General features: G+C 37.5%; 1 protein-coding gene across 1 annotated transcript in view; it reads right to left on the bottom strand.

Moving 5' to 3' along the window:
- Nucleotides 1-22962, bottom strand: part of REDIC1 (regulator of DNA class I crossover intermediates 1) — a gene marked incomplete at its 3' end in the record, with an annotated part of 48325 nt that overhangs the window by 18842 nt on the left and 6521 nt on the right. Inside the window, exons 3-8 of the mRNA XM_081084001.1 lie at nt 19358-19490; nt 18556-18604; nt 17226-17414; nt 15693-15808; nt 977-1482; nt 654-723 (exon numbers count right to left, since the gene is read on the bottom strand). Coding sequence (XP_080940127.1) covers nt 654-723; nt 977-1482; nt 15693-15808; nt 17226-17414; nt 18556-18604; nt 19358-19490 — 1063 coding nt within the window. The remainder of the gene's footprint in view (nt 1-653; nt 724-976; nt 1483-15692; nt 15809-17225; nt 17415-18555; nt 18605-19357; nt 19491-22962) is intronic.

The raw sequence follows: 22962 nt of genomic DNA on the forward strand, positions 1-22962 counted from the left end.
TTTGAATTCTATTACTTCTATTGGTTCTATAATAACCAAGCATCTTTCCCATGGAGCGCTGCCAAAGGTTAGAAAATATGCTAATCATGTCAGTAAGCATTCCTATACTTGTAATCCTTCTTTTTCTTACTGTAAATTAATAAATTGGTATTCTGGAGGATATATGTTTCTTGAACACATAAGTGAATCTTCACAAATATAATTAACACTAAAATTCAGATTAAAAGATACTTTTGCGCTGGCAAATACGAGCACCATACTCTCAAGTAGGGTTACAGAATCAAGATTCTGACTCTGGTAAGCATTTTTTTAAAAATATAGTTTATTAATTTTTTTACAGAGAGGAAGGGAGAGGGATAGAGAGTTAGAAACATCTATGAGAGAGAAACATCAATCAGCTGCCTCCTGCACACCTCCTACTGGGGATGTGCCTGCAACCAAGGTACATGCCCTTGACCGGAATCGAACTGGGACCTTTCAGTCTGCAGGCCAATGCTCTATCCACTGAGCCAAACCGGTTAGGGCTCTGGTAAGCATTCTTTGAGGGCAGCCTGCCCAGACTAAGACAGTAATATGTCTACCTCAGTTCAACATTTCAACATGCATTATACTAGATTCTGATTTGCATTCCCCACATTTACCTAACAACTTACATATTGTTCACTGGATATTTCTGGATTTCTATCTGTGGTTTCTTCTTTTGGTAGTCCTTTTCAAATTTTCCTTTAAAAATAAAAGTATGCATTGAACTAAAACTTGAGCATAGACTATTTCTGTTTTTTAATCTGAAGCTTAATAGTATAATCCATTGCCTGGTCCACAATGTCATATAATAGAACGTCATTCTATTTTTAATTTCATATTCCTCCAAATACACAGACACACACAAATACACACATATATATGTGTACACACACACACAATTGAAAACAGAAAAACCCAATAGACTATTACGCTCTCTACATATAACACCAACCTTTCTTTTCAGCGCTGGCTGGATAACAATTCTTCTCAAAAGACGTACTAGGATTATTTCCTTCATTATTGTATTCTTTCTGATAGTTCTTCTTCGGCTGACACTTTTCTGAATAACTTGTTTTATTAAAGTTAGAACTACTAAAATTCAACCCTGGATTTCTAAAAATGCATCTGTCAGAGGAATGATTTTTATCAGAATTGGTGACACCCATACTGTCATAACCACAATTTTCAAATGGTTTTGTTATCCTCTGTTGATCTATGCTTAATAAATTGATCGCATTTTCGTTAATAAAAGAGTAAAAATTCTCTGGTAGAAGACTGGGGGTTGGCTGGTTCACATCCTCAAGGAAATTTGACACCTCTTCTTTATTTTCTCCCCAAATATGTTGTACTGATTGTTTTTCAGTAATAAAATCTGAGTGTCTTCTCTCATCCATGCTTCCACAATCTTCACCCATCACTATAGCAGGGCTTCCAGGAAGGAAATTCCTATTTCCTGGACTTTGGGGTAAATAAAAACATATTTAACAAGAAAAGTATAGGGCATTTTCATTTAGAAACTCTTAAAATTCTTAGAAAACATTGAGTAGCTACTAACATTTGCCTATACTATGTTTTTCTTTTTTCAAAGTTAAATAAGTCATATTTCTTTGGGTAGAAATTTGTCTAATGCACTCTTGTAATGCCCTAGTGAGTATAAAAATAACCTACACTTAGTTTAGTATGTCAATGTGAAAAATTAGTGTGTGGTTCAATTTACTGTTATATTTACAAAGCAAAACATGACAAACATATGTATGTGTTCTGTAATAATATCTAGCAAATAACCTAGATGACCACTATATGTCACTGGTGCTCCATTTAACCAGAGAAAGATTTTTTTAGACTGTGCAGAGAAAAATTATCCTGTGTTGAAATATTCAATCAAATAGTTAAGAGGGCATTATAATGGATATTTCTCAACCTAACAAGAATATAAAAACAACTGATGTCCCTAGGGTAAACAATGTAAATACAAATGCACATATAAGTAATAAAATAAGAGATAAGATGAATTAGATGAAAAGGTTAAACTAGATAACAAATTCCCTTCTAATGCAGAAATCATAATTCTAGGTTTTGTCCAACTTGTATAAGAATCAAAGCTATCATAGAAAATAATTAAAAATCCAGATATTCTGGATTTTGTTGCCATTGACTATAATTGGGGGGGGGGGGGAGAACCTAGGTTGTTCCAGAGATTGGAGTTAACCAAAAAATGTGGAAAAGAAACATAGACTGCTAAAACTGATTGATTTCTAATTTTATTTTTCAAGTTACTTATTAAATATTTAATGAACAGGTATACCTACTGTGTTCCAGAGAACACCACATGTTGAGGACAGACAGATAAGAGAATTCAGTTTGGTATTAAAGAAAGAAAGAGATGTTTTGCCCATGAATGTTCACAAATCATGATCTGACATTGTTTCTCAATATGGGTCTGATTGGTGTAAAAAGCACTTCATAAGTTAGAAAACACAGTACAAACATACGTCATCATTTTTAAAAGTTATTTTAAGTATTATGACTCAGGAAATTCACTCACTGAGAAAAATGGGCACAGATAAATACATAATGCAATTATTTCTCACAAGAAATAGAAGAAAGAAATAATTAGAAAAATGGTAAATGATATCCTGAAGTCAAGTGTTCCTATACTAAATTTAAAAAAGACATTTTTCTGCAAGGAAAGTCAGAAAGGTAGCATTTGAGTTGGGAGACTGAATATGGGATGGACTGCTACACATTGAGATGACAGAAATGATACTAAAACCTTATTAAGACAAATCAGTCTAACTTCTTTAACAATTTATTTTCCTATAAATATAAAATTCATTAAAAACTATGCACTAATGCCCAGCCTACATGGCTCAGAGGTTGAGCATCAACCAATGAATCAGGAGGTCATGGTTTAATACCGGATGGGGTACATGCTGGGTTGTGGGCTCTATCCCCAGTAGGGGGCTGGCAGGAGGCAGCTGATCAGTGATTCTCTCTTATCATTGATGTTTCTATCTCTCTCTCCCTCTTCCTTCCACTCTGAAATCAATAAAAATATTTATTTTAAAATTATATACTAAAATAGGGAAAATTCATTACCTAAATGTCTTTTATGTATTAAACAGGTATTCAATATATGCCTACCATATGGTAGGGAGACTATATAGCTTATATTCTAGTGAAATAAGATAATAAATAAGATAATGAATCATTAATAAGTAAAATGAATAAAAGAAATAAAGAAGTAAACAAATAAAGAAAATTATAGCACCTTTATAGGTGCTACAGGATTACATGATGAGCCCGACTGGCATAGCTCAGTGGTAGAGCATCAACCTATGAACCAGGTCACGGTTCGATTCCCAGTCAGGGCACATGCCCAGGTTGCAGGCTCAATCCCCAGTGGGGAACATGCAGGAGGCAGCCGATCAATGATTCTCTCTCACCACTGACCTTTCTTTTTCTTTTTTTAATATATTTGATTGATTTTTTTACAGAGAGGAAGGGAGAGGGGTAGAGAGTTAGAAACATCGATGAGAGAGAAACACCGACCAGCTGCCTCCGGCACGCCCCCTACCAGGGATGTGCCCGCAATCAAGGTACATGCCCTTGACCGGAATCGAACCTGGGACCCTTCAGTCCGCAAGCAGATGCTCTATCCACTGAGCCAAACCGGTTAGGGCACCATTGATCTTTCTATCTCTCCCTCTCCCTTCCTCTATGAACTCAATAAAAATATATTTTTTAAAAAAATATTACATGATGAAATAAGGTGTGTTGGAGAGCCTGTTTAAGATCATTTGGCAGGAAAGTCTCCAGTAAGGAAGTAATAAGCTAAAGATACAAATGGTTAGACATGTATAGAAAGAAGTAAGCATACACCAGGAAGATGAAATAACAAGCACATATGCAAGATTTGCAACATGTTTGAGAAACAAGAAAAATAAAAAATAAAGTTAGAATACAAATAGTGAAAGAAAACTTATGACCTAAGCTTAAAAGGTACAAAAGGACCCGGATGCTGCAGAGCTTGATTTGGAAGGGGAGGGGGGTGAAGGAAGTGGAGGGGGTAGAAATGGAAAGGTTCTAGATACAAAAGTAAAACTGACCAGCTTTTTTACTTGCAAAATAAGTTTGAATGCTGGGTGACTCTGTATTTTAGAACTTCCATCTGGCCAAAATGAAATATGAGTGACCAGATTTATCATCCTGACACAGTTAAAAAAAAAAACACACACAGGAAAAAATATATGCAATATGGTTTTCAGACATGAGCCAGCCACCAGGTAGAATAGGATAAGATCTCTGAAAGCAAGAAAACAAATTAGGTGAACCCTTTGATTTCTTCTAGCTTACTGCCTGGAGAAAGTATTCAAGCAACAGAAACCCAGTAAGAGCCTACAGGCTCCCTTTGTCGATGAAATAGAGCTGGGGGTTCAGAGAGACTCCAGAGGTTAGAGTTCACAGGACAGAGTACCATGAAGGAGAGTGCTTGAGAGAGAGAGAGAGAGAGAGAGAGAGAGAGAGAGAGAGAGAGAGAGAGGAATTCAGGCAAGTACTGATCAGCACATGCATATAAGGTTATTGCCAAATGCTGGGAAAAGAACCACCCATGATAAGAACTTGGAACAACTCCAGCAGCTCACACAGGGATGGGAAAATTTTTGTGTTCCCACCAACTAGAGTGGAACACCTTATGACTCAAAGGAAATCAGAGGTACTCAGAAGGGTACTGTCTTAGCAGGGGGCAAAATTATCATAGACCGAAGACATACCTGGTCCTATTTAGCAAAGTTTAAGGAAAACCTCAAGATCACACTATTTCCAACTAACTAAACTGTTTCCCAGAAGAAAGCTTAGGACAATTTATAGGAGTACAAAAACTTCCAGAAGCCAAAAGGATAAAACTTACAATGTACAGAATTAAAAAAAAATTACCAGGAAGGCAAGAAAACAGTGAGTTATAACCCATGACGAGGAGAAAAGAAATTATTAGAAATAGAACAAGAAATGACACAAGTGATAGAATTTGTAGACCAGGACTTTGAAAGGGTTATAACATATTCTCTATATTCAAGAAGGTAGAGCAAAGACTGAGCATATTAAATAGATACATGGAAGACATAAAAAAGAGTTCAATCTATCTTCTATAGATGTAAAGTACACTGAATAGGTTTACCAGTTAATTAGAAACCAAAGAAGATACAATTAATGAATATGAAGATACAGCAATATAGTCTATACAAAATGAAACGAGAAAAATTTGAAAATAAAAAAGTATCAGTAAATTGTGTCACAACTTCAAGTGAACAAATTTACATGTGATTTCAGTCCCAAAGAAAAGGGGAGAGGAATCAGGAAAAAAAACTATTTGAAAATTTAATGGCGAATTTTTTCCAAATTTGATAAAAACAGTAAGTCCACAGATACAAAGATGCTCAACACAACCCAAACACACAAAAAATAGAATGAAAATAAACATCCTAGTCATGATAGAAAATCCATGATAGAGAATCCATGATAAAAAAAAAAATCTTTTTTGGAAAAAGAAAATTTATACTATATATAAATTAGAAAGAGAGATATAGGTATTAAAATAAGAATGATAGCAAACTTCTAAATGGAAACAATGCAAGTCAAAAGACATCTTTCAAAAGGAAGGCCACAATTACATATGAAACTTTAAAAATATCTATATACTTAGAGAGAAGCTTTTAATATAAAAGATTCAATATAAGATGAGAGAATTGCCAGAAGATCCACACTATAAGGAATGTTTAAAGGAAATCTTCCAAACAGAAGGAAAGCGTCACCAGATGGAAATCTAGATCTACACAAAATAATGATGACCATCAAAAATAAAAAATGTGTGCTTAAGTACAAAATATGTTTTCTCTAATTTTTCATCTCTGCATAAAGCAAAAAATAATGAATTATTGAGTTTTCTAGTCAAGATGGCAAAGTAGGTAAACTGTGCTCACCTCTCCCTAGATTCACACCAAATTTACAACTAAATTATAGAACAACCGTGATTGAGAACCCCTGAAGACTAGATGAATAGAATTTCTTTAAGTATATACAGAAAAACCCACATGGAAACTGGTAGGAAGGGCAGAGACGCAGAACAGGCAGGACAAACACCCACAGTGTGGTGATTAAGAATCAGGACAGATATATTGGCTGTTGAGGTTCCACCTGAAGATCAAGGAATCCCAGCCCCACACCTGGCCCAACAAGCCCATGGCACCAGTGCAAAAAAAGAGGAGTCCCTATAACATCTTGCTGTGAGAATGAGTGGGCATTGAATCTGAGAAAAACAAAGGGCTGCAGGAGGCCAAGACAAGCTTGCTTCTCTTAAAGGGCCAGCACAAAAACTCACTCAAAACTCACTCATTCTAAGCTCTAGCACAGGAACAGCAGGTCAAAAAGCACCAGAGACATACAAGGAAACACTAAATTGACTAACTTCAGAGACAAGGCTGAAGAGGCAGAGACGAGCGAGAAAACTCTCTCTAGGTAATGGAAGCACTGGCAGGCACCACTGTTCCTTGGTGAGCTCTCCACTTACCCAGCCAGCCCGGCACAGGTGGAAGCCAAATCTGTGCTCTCCATCAAACTGACTACTACAATTCTCCCTGCCCTGGTGATTCCCTGAGACCCCACCCCACACAACTCACTCTCCAGGTCCAAGCCACTATCAATGGCTCCTCCACACAACCTGCTTCAATTGTGCTGCACTTTCCCAAAATCCCTCAAAGGTACACAAACCTCAAACAAACAGAGGCTGGCCTCAGCATGCCCTGGAGCTCTTCCTAAGTGGCCCCAAAACAGCATAAGCAGTGACAATCTCAACTTGCATTATTAACTCCCATCAGGTGGCCCCAAACCTAAGTAGCAGCCAGTCTTGGCCTAAAACAGTTTCATCTAAGCCCAACACAAGCAGCCACCAACTGCAGATCATTTGTAACTCCTACCAGGTGGCACCAAGCCTGGCACAAGTGGCAGCTGACCTTGGGCTGCACCTGAGCATTTCCCAGGAGACTCCAGACCCAACAAACCCAGTGGTGTACTTCAGACCACATCAGAACACCACCCAACCAGCCATACAAATAACACACTCAAAGGACAAGCTCAGCTGGCAGCACAGGCCCGCTAAAGCAACTGCTACTCCATGGAGTCAGCCCACACACAACAGCCAGTCTGCTTTAGTCACAGCCAGTCCTCAGAGCCCGTCTTAACTGCCAACAGCAATTGAGGCCCAACTACAATAGGAAGGCAAATAACCCAAATAGGGGATATCCCTGGAGCACCAAGTTCAGGTGACCAGGGAGACCGCATCACCAGGCCTCACAAAACACTTCCTACATAAGACCTCTCTGTCAAGACCAGGAGACACAACAGATCTACCTAATACACACAAATAAACACAGGGAGTCAGCCATAATGAAGAGACAATGAAACAGGTCCCAAATGAAAGAACAGGACTAAAATTCCAGAAAAATAACTAAATGAAAGGGAGGCAAATAATCTACCAAATACAGAATTTAAAAGCACACACACAAGAACTGGTTATAAGGATGATGGTGAATGAACTTAGGGGAAGATAGATCAACTCAATGAGAACTTACACAAGGCGATAGAAACCATAAAAACAACCAGTAGGAAATGAAGACTACAATAACTGTAATAAAGAATACACTACAGTGGGGCCTTGACTTACGAGTTTAATTCATTCCATGACGGAGCTCATAACTCAAATTACTCGTATGTTAAATCAAAAAGTGAACGAGTGAGACACGTGATGCTGGGCTGATATTGTGGCGTTCACTGTGACGTTCTCTGCGCCAACTAGCGGTGGGGTATCTGAAGCTGGCTCATAACCCAAATTTTAGCTCGCAACTCAAAGCAAAAAATCAGCTGAGAGATGGCTCGTATCTCGAAAAACTCGTCAGTCGGGACACTCGTAAATCAAGGCCCCACTGTAGATGGACTCACCAGCAGATGATATGGAACAGAGGTTCGGATCCATAGGGACACCAGAAGGTAAAGAGAGAGAAAAGGACTTAAAAACTATTTGAAGAAATAATGACTGAAAATTTCCCTAACATGGTGAAGGAAATAGAAGCCTAGAAAAATAGAGTCCCCAACTAGATGAACCCAAAGAGGTCCACACAAAGCCCTATCATAATTAAAATGCAAAGTTTACAAAGAGAAAAACCTAAAAGTAGCAAGAGAAAAGTTAATACCTTGCTGACCGGTCACGAGATAACTTGTGTTTCCATGTCCAAATTTTGCTGACCAGTCATGAGATAACTCATGCCTGCACTTACATTACTTTAAGGTCTGAAAGCAAGTGGAGTTTTAAAATTACTTAAAGTAATGTAAGTGCAGACACAAGTTATCTCAAGACCAGTCAGCAAGGTGTTAATTATGTATATGGGAGCTCCATATGATTATCAGCTGATGTTTTAATAGAAATTTTAGAGGTTAGGAAAAAAGACACAAAATACTCACTGTTGAAAGGCAAAAGCCTACAACCAAGATTACCCAGTATAGAAAGATAAAGGGTTCTATAGACAAGGAAAAGCTGAAGGAGTTTACCACCACTAAACCACTATTAAATGAATTGTTAGAGTTTTCTTTAAGTAGAAAAGGAAAGATGAAATCTTACATAATAAAGAGGGAATATGCAAATTGATCATCATGCCATAATGGTCAAGATACCAGCACCCAGAGTGGAGGCAGAGATCTGTAACAAAAGATGGCTGTGCACAAAGTGGAGGCTGAGTCCCGAACAATCAGCAGGGACCTGAGGCTGAGTGGTGCTGAGCTGGGGCAGGGACCAGAGGCTGCACCCCCTGCCTGGTGGGGCTTGACAGGGGACTGCAGCACGCGCCACACACACACCCCGCCCCCGGCGCCAGGCTGGGGGACCTCAGGCCATGCCCCTTGCCCAGCAGAGCTTGACAGGGGACCTCAGGCCACGCCCCCTCCCCCAGCACCATGCCAGGTGAACTGAGGCCGCACCCCTGACCCGGCGAGGCTAGACAGCGGTGGGACCAGCCAGGTCTGGATCTAGCCCAATGGGGGTGGGGCCGCCCAGGTCTGGGTACGCACGATTTCAAGGCACATGTGGATGTACAGGGACTTGACTATGTTCCCATGGCACACCCCAGACTCTGACAGGAGGAAGATTTTCATATACATTTTACTAATTTTCTTTCATCTCTGACATTTCTATTATAGAGAAAGGGCAAATAGCAATATTAAAATATTTCCTCTAATTAATTCCCTTTTAATGTGCATGAATTTCATGCACGGGGTCACCAGTGTATGAATGAGAAAATGAGAAAGAAAAAAACTCACTGACAATGGCAAACGTTTAATAAAAGCAGTGAATCAACCAACTATAAAGTTAATACAAAGGTTAAAAGACAAAAGTAAAAAGGTAAAAACTATGTAATTACAACAATAAAGGGATACACACACAAAAAATAACAACATAAACATGGAGGGGACGAGCAAAAATTGGAGTGAATTTAGAATGTGATCAAACTTACAAAACAATCAACTTTAGAGGGAAGGCAGGGGTGGGTAGATGGGTGGGGAGAGATTAACCGAAGAATATACATGCATATATGCATAACCCATGGACACAGACAATAGTGTGGTGAAGGCCTAGAGGGGTACAATGGGAAAAAAATAGGGGATATCTGTATACTTTCAACAATAAAGATAAATTTAAAAATATAGACAGTTACAAGCATAGCTTGGTACATATGAAGCACATGGTAACCACAATGCAAAATATGTGTTATATAAGATATAAAGTGAAAGGAATTCAAACAAAACACTATAGAAAGGCATCAGCATACAAGAGAAGAGATCAAGAGATTAAGAAAGGAACAGAGAACTACAAAAACAGTCAGAAAACAAGAATATGGCAATAATGGAGGTGCCTCGTTAGCGCAGTAGGTAGCATGTCAGTCTCATAAAATGGCAATAATGGGATATCTATTAGCAATTAGTCTAATTGTAAATGGGCTAAATGCTCCAAACAAAAGACATAGGGTGGCTGAATAGATTAAAAACACAAGACCTGTACATATGGTGTCTAAAAGAGACCCACTTCAGATTGAATGACACATGCACACTGAAAGTAAAGGGATAGAAAAAAAATTTTCATGCAAATGGAATAAAGTTTTAAAAGTTGGTAATATCAGATTGCCAGGGCTGGCCAGCAGACCCTGAGTGACAGATGAATGGGTAACTCCAACACAACATTTGCTATGAAAGAGAGGGCTAAGGGACGGCCTGGACAAAGGGACCAGGCAGCCTCGACTGCCTGCCTCATTAGCCTTTTATTTCAGTTTTTACCTTTGGATACAATCAGTAGGGTGAGTAATCTTGGGAGGACACATGTGTTTGCATTGTCCTCAAGGCAAAGGCACCCAAAGATTAGGCATAAGGATTCCAGTAAACACCCAGGGGTCTGCACGTGCACAGACTTGTTTGGAAAGGTCAAGGAATAATTAGGGGCGCCGCCTTTGACACTCCCCTAAGTCTCCCAAGTCAGAATTCTGATAAATAGGGAAAACAACCTTCTACACACTTCCTTTTTCTCAGAATTTCCTCCTTGCAAACTTTCCAATCAAGTCTCTCGTGCTTCCCAACGTCAGATAAAATAGACTTTAAAACAAAGGCTACAGACCGCCAAACCTCACCCAGAGTCAGGCATGTAAACCAGCTGGAGCGCTGGCAGCACAGGACTGCTGTGGCACTGGGGGACAGTAACACATAGGGAGCACAATGCATGGAGCAACACTGGCTACGGGGACCTGCTGACAGTGTGAGAGGTACTAGCTTTTGACAAGTTTGCACCATGCATGAATATAAGCTAGATGTTCTTGGCTAATATGATCCTACGATAGAAGCTTCTTATAGAAAGCAAGTTGAAGTAGATGCACAACAGTGTATGCTTGAAATCTTGGATACTGTAGGAATGGAACAATTTACAGCAATGAGGGATTTGTATATGAAAAATGGAAAAGGCTTTGCATTAGTTTATTTCATACAGCACAGTCCACATTTAATGATTTACAAGATCTGAAAGAACAGATACTTCGAGTTAAAGACACTGATGATGTTCCAATAATTCTGGTTGGTAATAAGTGTGAATTGGAAGATGAAAGAGTTGTAGGAAAGGAACAAGGTCAAAATCTAGCAAGACAATGGAACAACTGTGCAATCTTAGAATCCTCTGCAAAATCAAAAATAAATGTTAATGAGATCTCTTATGACCTAGTGGGGCAAAGTAACAGAAAAACTCATGGCCTGGGAAGGCCCACAAAAAAGTCATGATGTCAGCTGCTTTAATATACTAAACTAGAGGCTAAGTGCATGAATTCATGCACGGGTGGAGTCTGGCCAGCCCACCCCAATTGGGGCTGATCAGGCCGGGCTGGCCGGGGGGAGGGGCTGAGAGTGGTTGGCCAGCCCTACCCCTGGTCAAACTCCTGGTCGAGGGGACAATTTACATATTAGCCTTTTATTATATAGGATGCACTGTAGCTCTAAGCCATGTCTATTTTTACTTATATAATAGCCCTAGTGTATGCATCTGGTAAAATCCAGTATTACTGCTAAGAGACATTTTCATCCACCAATGTTGTACAAGTATGAAAATAGTGTACTGTGTACTGTAACAGGCCCCATATTTTGTTTTGGAGAGTACTATAATGTAAATCCTAAAAGCACCACTATTTCAGCATAATAAAAGGAAGTCCAAAGAGCTCCTATATAGACTACTCCAGATAACTTCACTTCTTTGATACTTGTAGCTTATTGTTTTTTTTAAGAAAATCAAGGTCTTTATCATTGGATTGTACAAATAAGTGATTTGATTAACACAGAGACATAGTTTTTTTAATTTTTAAGAAACCTGTGGAGACAGTGATCTTGTCTTTAAAAATACAATAGTCCTTTCTCTATAATGTCTTAAAGATGTTGCCTTTAGTATCTGCTGGGAAGGAAATTTCCAGATTTTTCAAATCTCTTATTATATGTTTCCATTTTTGTTTCCATAGAGAACAATGTTTATAGTTGTGTGTGCAGTGGGGGTCTACAACAAGAAGTGTATATTTTAAAACAATTTTTTAATGATTTAACAATTTTTTATTGATTTAACAATTTTTGTAAATCATTTTCAGGCTTCTGCAGCTGTAGATTATCACTGAATCCCTTGCTTACTCATGCATAAGTGTATTTGCAATACCAAATATACAGGTTTAGTATTTTTGCCTGTTAATGATTGCTTCACATGTGTAACGTTTTGGTTGAGATGTGAATGTGGGAAGTAATTTTAATCATGTATAATTGGTCACAAGGCCCAAGGTGCAGTAACTATTGCTGTTTTATTTAACAATGCTTTGTTGCTTTGTGTGCATTAAAGTTTGGATGTAAAGATTGTGTATCTATCCAACAGGGAGCCACAGTATTTAATTGACCAACCTAATGTTACAACTACTAAGAAGTGGCCAAATGTAAACTAAAAGCCTTAATTAAAGCAGTGCAATTTTGTATAACTTAGCATCAATAGTTCAATAAATTTGGATTGCCATGCAAGAGCTTGCATTATAATTACTTGCCACTTGAATGTGTTTTGTGTAATGTTTAACAGTGCAAGTAAATATAGATTTAACTTCTTTTTAAATCTAAAAAAACAAAACACAAAAAACAAAGGCTATAAAGAGAAAAAGAAGGGCATTTCATAGTGATAAAGGAATCAATCCAACAGAAGGATATAACTCTTGTAAATATCTATGCACCCAATGTAGATATATAAAGCAAATTTATATATAAATATATAAAGCAAATTTTGATGGCTATAACAGAAGAGCTCAACAGTAATACAATAGTAGGCCACTTTAACAACCTACTGACATCAATGGACAGATCATCCAGACAAAAAAATCAACAAGAAAACCATGATATCAGGTGACACATTGGACTAGATCAGCAATTTTCAACTGCTGTGCCGCAAGAATTCTTAAAACATGCAATACCTGGCGATTTAGTTAAGGGCACTGACCTCTTTTCCATTAGTTTGTCAAGTAAAAAAAATGACAACACAGCCTGGCCAGTTTTGCTCAATGGATAGAATGCTGGCCCACACACTGAAGGGTCGAGGGTCTGATCCCAGTATAGGGGCATGTACCTCAGTTGCAGGCTTGAGACCAGGTCCCAGTTAGGGCATGTGCTGGAGACAACCAATCAATGTGTCTCTCTCACATAGATGTTTCTTTCTCTCTGTTTCTCTCCCTCCCTTTCACTCTTCTCTAAAAATTAATGAAAAATCATCCTTGGGTGTGGATTAACAAAACAAAATTAAAAAAACATACCTAAAAAAATGACAACAGCCAGCACAACAATAGCTGCCCAGTGTGAATGAATGAAAATTATAGCCATATTTTGGTTAGATCAATTTTTTGGGGGGGTGGGGGTGCTGACTTTTAGTGATTAGTTTATGTGTACCATGAGATAAAAAAAGGTTGAAAATCACTGGACTATATGGATTTAATTGATATTTTTAGGACATTTCACCCCAAAACAGCAGTAATACATTTTCCTTAAGTGCATATAGAACATTTCCTAGGATAGACCACATATTAGGCCACAAGAAAAAAAGAGTAAATTAAATACAAAGTAAACAGACAAAAGGAAATAAAAGTAAAAGCAGAATTCAATGAAATAAAAAATAGAAAAGTATGAAACATTTTCTTTAACCAACAACAATTAACAGATACAATACCACTGTAAAAATGCCAGCCAAGGAGCTAATCCAATAATAAAAAAAAATCCTTGTATTACAGAGATGCTAGCCACGGTCATGCTGTAGAAAGTGAGTCATGAATTTGAGTAAAAGCAGGAAGGTTGAAGTAAAAGTCAGACTTACATCAGGGAGGGCCGTAACTGCCAAAATAAATTTCAGATTTAATGCTTTATTTAGCATATGAATTCTAGCATGCAAAGCAAACATATGGCATTGGAAGTACCAAAAATGTTACAATAAAAATAATTCAATGAGCCCTGGCCAGTGTGGTTCAGTTGGCTTAAACATCATCCCGTACACCGAAACGTTGTGGGTTCGATTCCTGGCCAGGGCACATACATAGGTTGTGGGTTCAGTCCCTGGTTGGGACATGTACAAGAGGCAACTTGTGTCTGTCTGTCTGTCTGTCTCTCATTCTCTCTCTCCTTCTCTCCCTCCCTCCCTTCCTCCCTGTCTAAAATGAATAAGAAAAAATTCAATGAGTGCGCGCTCACGCATGTGCACACACACACACACACACACACGAAAAGAAGAGAAATATGTGAAACTGAGAGATGATTCAAAGAGTAGGTAAATAAAATTGATAAGCCTGTATTCAGAATAACCAGGAGAAAGGGGAAAAAATACAACTTACCATATTAAAAATAAGAGAAAAGACATCACTACAGATGTTAAAGATTTTAAATACATAAAAAGGAGATTTTATAAATAAGTGTACGTCAATAAATGCTACAACATAAAAAATAGCATGCAGTTAAATTTTTAATTAATAAAAATAAGATACATTCATTGTATGACAAACTACCAAAGCTCACTCAACAAATAAATAACATTACTAGCCTATGTCTAATAAAATATGATAGTTAAAGAAACAAAAACAAAAACCTTACCACAAAAGGAACTCCATACAGAAAGCAGATCAGTAGTTGCCTTAGGATGAGGTAAGGGATGTGACATGGTCAGAGGAAGGAATTACAAAGGTGCCCAAAGAAACTACTAGGGATGATGAATACTATATTCATTATCTTTGACATATGTCAAATCTTAAAGTGCACATTCTAAATAGGTTCAGTTTGTAGTATGCTGATTATACAATAAAGCTGTAAAACAAATGGATCTGAGGACAAAGAGGAAACAAAAAGGACTGTTAAGGAGCTGTAACAATTCTCTAGGCAAAAGGCAGTGGTAGCTTAAACTGAGATGAAACTGTAGAGATAGAAACATGAGCAGATAATTTTATGTTAGAATACAGAATTGGCAATACTTTGTTGTTGAAATGGATATTGGGAGTTGAAGGAGAAAGGAGGGAATCAAGGACAACTTTTGGTTTAAGCAACTTAGTGAATAGAGTGTTATTTTAAAAAATGAGGAAGACTGGAATAGAATTACAGAGTCAAGGTTTTTTCACCACAATTACAAAGAGTGACTCAAACTGGTTTTCAAGTTTAATGGATTTAAAACAATAAACTAGGGTTTATATACAGAAATCAAGAAATCAAGTGGGGCATTGATCAATAGACATAAATGAAAGAGAAATTATGTTTATGACACAGAAAAAGAAACTAGTAATTCATGGAGATTATAAAACAGGTGCAAAATGTCTTGGCCCAAAATATTTTTACATACATAAATAAAAGGTAGGTGTGCCCATTAGAAAATAATTATTTAAAACTATTTTAATTAAATGCTATATATTAATCTAGTGGATATTTTCTATTAGTATTACTTAGGTCTGCTTGCATTTTTAACTAAAAATATTTGTGTCCATTAAAATCAGATTAATAACTCAAAGAAAGAATTCTGCAGGTTCTTTGTTTCCTGCCATATCTTTGCTCACCTGCTTAATCTTTCAAATAATGTTCCGATTTGTGCTGTTTTATATGATGAACTAAAAGCATCTTGACTTTCATTTGATTTGGAAAACAAGTAATTAGAATAATTGACATTACTGACCTGGAAAAAAAAAGAAAGGACGAACCTGACAAAATGGTAAATGTTCATATACGCAATTAAAATTATTTATCATGATATGCCATTTAAGTGGACATCTATATTGAAAAAAATGTGATTTCAGTCTAAAATAAAGGAATCATGTCCTTATTAAAAAATAAATACTGTTCTAACAAAGAAAGCATTATCAATATTTGAATAATTGTTAAACTAACAGAGTTGACACCTTGTGGAGCTAATTATTTTCTCAGAAGTTAAAAAAAAATTACTTTAGACAATAAAAAAAAATTAAAGAAATACCCAGAACACCAGAATCTTGAGAAAAGTTAAATTTCTCTGGCAGAAAATAATATTTTCTCCCAAGGAAATAGCTGTAATTATCTCAGTTCTTCCATTTACTGGTTAATTTTACAGACTGCTACTTTAATCTTTCCAAATATCATTGAGTACAACAGGGGAAAATATGTGAAGACTGATGTGAAAAGCAGATGAGATAATCTATTTGTTAATGTGGAAGGTACCAAATAAATGTAAGATTTTATGTTGGCCGAATGCTAATCTATCTAGCAATAATAATTTATACCTGTAGTATATTTTATTTATAAGCCATAAAACAAAGAAATGAAAGTTCCAACCAACTCTTGGCTTCACTGATCTTTAATATTGTTTTTTAGACTCTCTCATTTATTTCCACTCTGATCTTTATTATTTCCATCCTTCTCTCTCTCTGGAATTTTCTTGTTCTCTTTCTAATTCTTTTAGGCATAGGATTAGATTATTTATTTGAGATTTTTCTTGCTTCTTGAAGTAGGGGAAGATTCATCAGAACCAAAGGAGTGCTCTCCAAATTTTTCTCTGATATATATATATATATATATATATATATATATATATATATATATATATATATATATCTGAAAATACCGAGGCATATTGCCAGTCTTCCATTATTAGCAATGATTCCTATTTGTATAATTTTAATTAACATGTATTTGACCAGTTCTCATTTGTCAAATCATAAAAAGAATCAAGCTATCACAGCTCATACTTTAACAGACTACTATGGCATGTTGAAATTATGTATTCTATTCACAGGATCCTTTTCATACCAACCAGTCATTTACTGTGATTACAAGCATCAACTATTATAAAATATACTGAATCTTCATTTTCACTATCAACAATTTTATAACAGGATGGTGATTTCAAAGATTTTTAAAGAACATTCCAGTGTTTGGATTCATTATCTAGTAAAGAGAATTAAGCTTTTGTCTTAAGAGGAAATATTATACTTAATTTGATCTCCTAATTCACTATACCTATAGCAATTCACACCGATTTTTTTAAATTTATAAAAGAAAAAAGAATACCATAAAAATATAATGATATAAAATACTAAAAACTAATGATTCAAAGATACCTGCTCATTCTGGTTTTTTTCATATGCAACTTTCTGAGGACTAGGTGCTATTCTGGGGACGCAATTTTGTTTTGTAACATTTCTGTTAGAAGATAATTCTGCAGAAAAAGATGATGGTGTGAAACTGCAGTTTTCTACTCTGTTGAACTGAGGTTCAAAAATTCTATATGAGTCCATGACTTGTGACAACTATAGGAAAGAAGATACAATCATGTGAATTTCAAAAAAATAAACTATTGAAGACAAAAGTCAAAATAGAAGTGAATAGGTCATGCACACATTGGAGAAAAAGTCCCAAGGAAAGGCAAGTCATCAGTAATTGACAGGACTTTTTAAGACAAGAGAAGTTATCATCTAAGCATGTACTTAAAAGGTTCCTTCCATCTGCCTTTCTCACCCTTGGTCCCCTCCACCCTAAAGCTCCATTCCTGCTTGTCACCTCCTATTGACAGGAAACCTGTGTTTCATTAACCCACAAATTCAGATGAAAAGATTTCCAAGAGATTTCAGTATTACTGCCATTATATTTTTGATGTAGTTTAACTCTGGCAATTCAAAAAAAGGAAAAGAAGATAATATGGTGTTGGACCTTAAAATTTCAGGCTTTAATCACAATCCATGCATTTTCTAATTTCTTAAAACATTATTTGCTAAAAAAATAATCATTTGCAATACTTTAAAAGAAAAATAATCTTGGGATCAACATGAATTCTGAAAATCATAATTTGATATAAAATAAAGCAATCTGGCCGAAACCGGTTTGGCTCAGTGGATAGAGCGTTGGCCTGCGGACTGAAAGCTCCCAGGTTCGATTCCGGCCAAGGGCATGTACCTGGGTTGCGGGCACATCCCCAGTAGGGGGTGTGCAGGAGGCAGCTGATCGATGTTTCTCTCTCATCGATGTTTCTAGCTCTCTATCTCTCTCCCTTCCTCTCTGTAAAAAATCAATAAAATATATTTTTAAAAAATAATAATAATAAAGCAATCTGGTCACTATGCCTGAAGGATAAATTGCCAATTATCACATGAACCCAAATAGAAATCTCTAACTGACTTATCCTTTGCAATATGTAAGTAACAAGCAGAATCAAATGTTATACATGTACAGGCCTAGTCTACATTACCAGAACTCCAAAAGGTTTCTCATACAGAGACAACTAAAACATTTTTTATCATACAGGTTCCTTACATTAAAAACTTTTAAAATAATAATTTTAAAGACTAAAAAATTTTTAAAGGATAAATATTTTTCCTCATATTAAAAAAAATGTATTATTTGGCAGGATGCCACATTTGTTAAAATAACATTAAAATTCTTTTTCATTCTCACCTGAACCGGGCCCAGTTCTTCCTTGCTTCCCAGTCTTTGATGGTGCATACTAATTAAAATTAAAATTTAAGATTAAAAATAGACAGGGCAATAAAATTGGCTTTCTATATATGCTTTAAAATTCATCTTTTCTATCCAAATACACAAAAACATATGAAACTCAAATCATCAAATCATTCCTGGGACATACTATGACTGAGTTTTATAAAAATTACTAGAGGCCCGGTGCACAAAATTCATGCACGGGTGGGTGGGGGTCCCTCAGCCCAGCCTGCACCCTCTCCAATTCGGGATCCCTCTCACAGTCCAGGACCACTGACTCCTAACCGCTCACCTGCCTGCCTGCCTGATCGACCCTAACCCCTCTGCCTGCCTGCCTGCCTGATTGCCCATAACTGGCCTCCCCTGCCTGTCTGATTGCCCCGAATTGCCCTCCCCTGCTGGCCTGATTACCCCTGACCGCCTCTGCCTTGGCCTCCACCACTGTGGCTTTGTCCAGAAGGAAGGCAGGATGACCGGAAGATGTTGGGTTGACCCAGTCTAATTAGCATATTACCTTTTATTAGTATGGATACTATTACTAAAGAGAAATTTTTATGATAAGGAAAGTCAAACTATGCATACAAAATACTGAATATGAACATTAGGTTATTTAACAAAGGTCATCTTAATAGTTTAATAATACAGCAAGACAAAAACCTGAGGTAGAAGAATAAGCCCTTTGTACATTTTCAATGAATAAAACAGTGTCAATAATGATACATCTAAATACCTAACAATAGCTAACCTAGCCCAAACTCACCTGCTTTCTAGATCATCAATGCAGAGTTTAGATGGTACACAGGGAGGCGACATCGGAAGTTCTAAATCATGCTTTTTTAGGGGCATTTTTATGTCTCTATTCATATTCACATGGATTGGTTTTCTCATGGTTTCTGTAACAACAAAAAAACACACTATAATTTAAAAATAAAAATGGATGACAAAATATTTTAAAAGTACTTTTTGATATACTCTGTTCATTAAATAAATATACATCTTACATTTACTAAAACCATCTATATTCCATATATGCTAAAAATATCATTACCTATCACACATCATTCAAATCATCTTTTTCATCTTACATATTCCTCATAATAGAGGCTCTACTAATTCAGTTCTACTTTTTTCCCTCCAAGCCTTCTCTGACCCCCAGACTATATGAGGTGCTATGTTACATATTTCCATAGCACTACATATATTCTCTATTATATCACTTATCATAGTTTATTGTACTTAATTAACTCCATATCCCTCACTAGATTTTAAACTTTGTCTCTCCTTATAAAAGATTTCACTATTTTGTCTGTTCAGTACTTTTAACTGCTCTCCTGTTCTGGGGAATGCTTTTTACACAGGCACAGACTATATAGTTCTAGAAAAGACTTTCTATCTTCTAATAAAAATCCTATCTCTCTGGAAAAATAATTCATTTAGGGTTAGCTATCTGAACCAAGATGAATCAATAATATCACATCTCTCTGGTATTAAGTAATTGTTCCAGTGCCGGGACCTGACATCAACAGGGCAAGGCAACAGCCTTCAGAGGGATTTAAAAATTCAGAAGCAGAGAAACAATTCTCAGTATTTCTCTAGCGGCAAAACTAAAATATGAGCAATATTAGTTTTTTTGAGGTCACGTTTTAAACCTCAGTGATGAAAACCGTCAGAGAGAATATCGTAACTGAGAATCTTTCATAGCATTCAAGTCTCTAATTCAAGCAATCTCTGAGGCCCAGCTGCACCGTTACTCTTCTTTTTAGTTAAGTGTCAAACCATTCAAACTGCTGTAACAGAATACCATGGTCTGGGTGGATTATAAACAACAAATATTTATCAGTCTGGCAGCAGGGCAGTCCAAGATAAAGGTGCTGCCAGATTCGGTGTCTGGTAAGGGCCCTCTTCAGGTTCACAGACAGCCATGGTGGAAGGTGTGGGAGAGGTCTTTGGAATCTCTTTTATCAGGGCACTAATTCCATTCATGAGAGCTCCCCCCTAATAATTTAATCACTTCCTAAAGACCCCACTCCTAATACCATGGCATTGGAGGTTAGGATTTCAACATATGAACTGGGATTGGGGAGACATTCAGCCCATAACATTAAGTAAATATATATATATATATATATTTTAAAATTCTGTCATTTGCAGTCATGAATCCTGACTAATAAAGTTTTGTTTTTGTTGAGGAGGAAAAATATCCTTTTCCTCTACCCTTCTAAATTTTCAGCTGATGTTCCTATAAGAAAAGAGAAATTAATAAATTTATTCAATATAAGGCTTTATGTGAAAAAATTTATAAGGAAATGAAGACCCAAAGAAGTGGTTAAAACCTGAGCATTTTCATGCTAAGTTTGATGAAAAGTGAAAAGTGGGAAAAAACTGATAGGACAAAAAGGATATGAGCTAAGTGTTGTAAACTGGGGAAACCTGTTCATCTAGATTCCTCTCTGTGTTCCTCGGTCATGGAGATAAATATTCTCCATGTTTAAGGCAAGCACCTCTCACATGAGAATCCTCCTACACATCCTGCTTCTCAGATTCCTTCAGCTTAAAATATTTACCATGCCAAGGTATCATAAATTTGAGTAGCACATCTGACCCCATCACTTGCTGTTCTATTCCCAGGATCCAACATAAAACTTATGGTAGATAGTCAATAAACATATGTTGAATGTATGAATGAAAAGAAAGTGGGGAGAAAGAAAATATGTAAAGGTAAATACATCACTGGACAGCCACATCCAAAAGAAAATGGGACAGTATCTTAAATCATACACAAAAAATCAACTCAAAATGGATTAAAAACTTGAAAGTTAAGACCTGAAGACCATTAAACTCCTAAAAGAAAAGATAAGAGATAAGCTCCTTGGCAATAATTTTTGGACATTACACCAAAAGCAAAAATAAGTAAGTGGGATTATATAAAACCAAAAAGTTTCTTCACAGAAAAGGAAAACCTCAACAAAATAAAAAGGCAACCTATGAAATGGGAAAAATATTTGTAAATCATGTATTTCATAAAGGGTTAAATATCCAAAATATAACATGTAAAGAACTCATATAATTCACTAACACAAAACAAGCAAGCTAATACTTAAAATGGACAGAGGACCTGAAAAGATACACACATTTTAAAAATATATTTGTATTGATTTCAGAGAGGGAGAGATAGAAACATCTACACTAATAAAAGAGAAACATGGTAATTGGCGTATGGCCGCTACCCTTCCCATTGGTTAATCAGGGTGATATGCAAATTAACTGTCAGCCAAGATGGCGGCCGGCAGCCAAGCAGCTGATGCGAACAGGGAGGCTTGCTTGCTTCAGTGACGGAGGACTCCAACATTCCCCGCCTGACTTGCAGGCCTCTCAGCTGCAACTCTAAGCAACTATGTTGCAAATATAGAAGATAAACAAAACCCCAGAAACCTGCTTTACTCAGCCAGGCTTCAGCCAGCCGGACCGCAACATTGTATCAAATACAGACGGTAAACAAAGGCCAGAAACCTGTTTTCAGCAGCCGAGGCCTCAGAGCTAAAGCTGGCCCAGAATAAAAAAGAAAAAAAGAAAAAAAGGAGCGATTGGGAGCTTCAGTCACCCGTCAGCCTGAAAACGGCCCTCAGCCCCTCAGCCAGACTGGCCAGGCACCCCAGTGGTGCCCCAACCCCCCTGATGGGCCCTGCTCTGTGCATGACAGGGGGCAGCGCCCCAACCCCCTGATCCGCCCTGCTCTGTGCGTGACAGGGGGTGGCGCTTCAACTTCCCTATCGACCCTGCCTTGAGTGTGACAGGGGGCAACACCCCAACCCCCCAATCGGCCCTACCCTGAGCGTGACTGAGGGTGGCATCGCAACCTCCAGATCTGCCCTGCTCTGTGCATGACAGGGGACGGCACCCCAACTCCCCAATCGGCCCTGCTCTGAGCCCGACCAGGGGCTGCACCTAGGGATTGGGCCTGCCCTCTGCCACCCGGGAGCAGGCCTAAGCCAGCAGGTCGTTATCTCCTGAGGGGTCCCAGACTGCGAGAGGGCACAGGCCGGGCTGAGGGACCCCTTCTCCACCCCCCCCCCTCCGAGTGCACAAATTTTTGTGCACCGGGCCTCTAGTCAATGATAAGAGAGAATCATTGATCGGCTGTCTCCTGCAAGCCCCACTCTGGGGATCGAATCCACAACCTGGGCACATACCTTGACTGGGAATCGACCCATGACCCCCTGGTTCATAGGTTGACACTCAACCACTGAGCCACACCAGCAGGCTGAAAATATATTTTTTTCAAAAAAGACCTACAAATGGCCAACATCAAAATGAAAAGGTGCCCACTATTACTAATCCTTGGGGGAAATGCAAATCCAAACCACA

Source organism: Myotis nattereri (assembly GCF_964212035.1).
Source record: "Myotis nattereri genome assembly, chromosome: 2".
Classification (NCBI taxonomy): domain Eukaryota; kingdom Metazoa; phylum Chordata; class Mammalia; order Chiroptera; family Vespertilionidae; genus Myotis; species Myotis nattereri.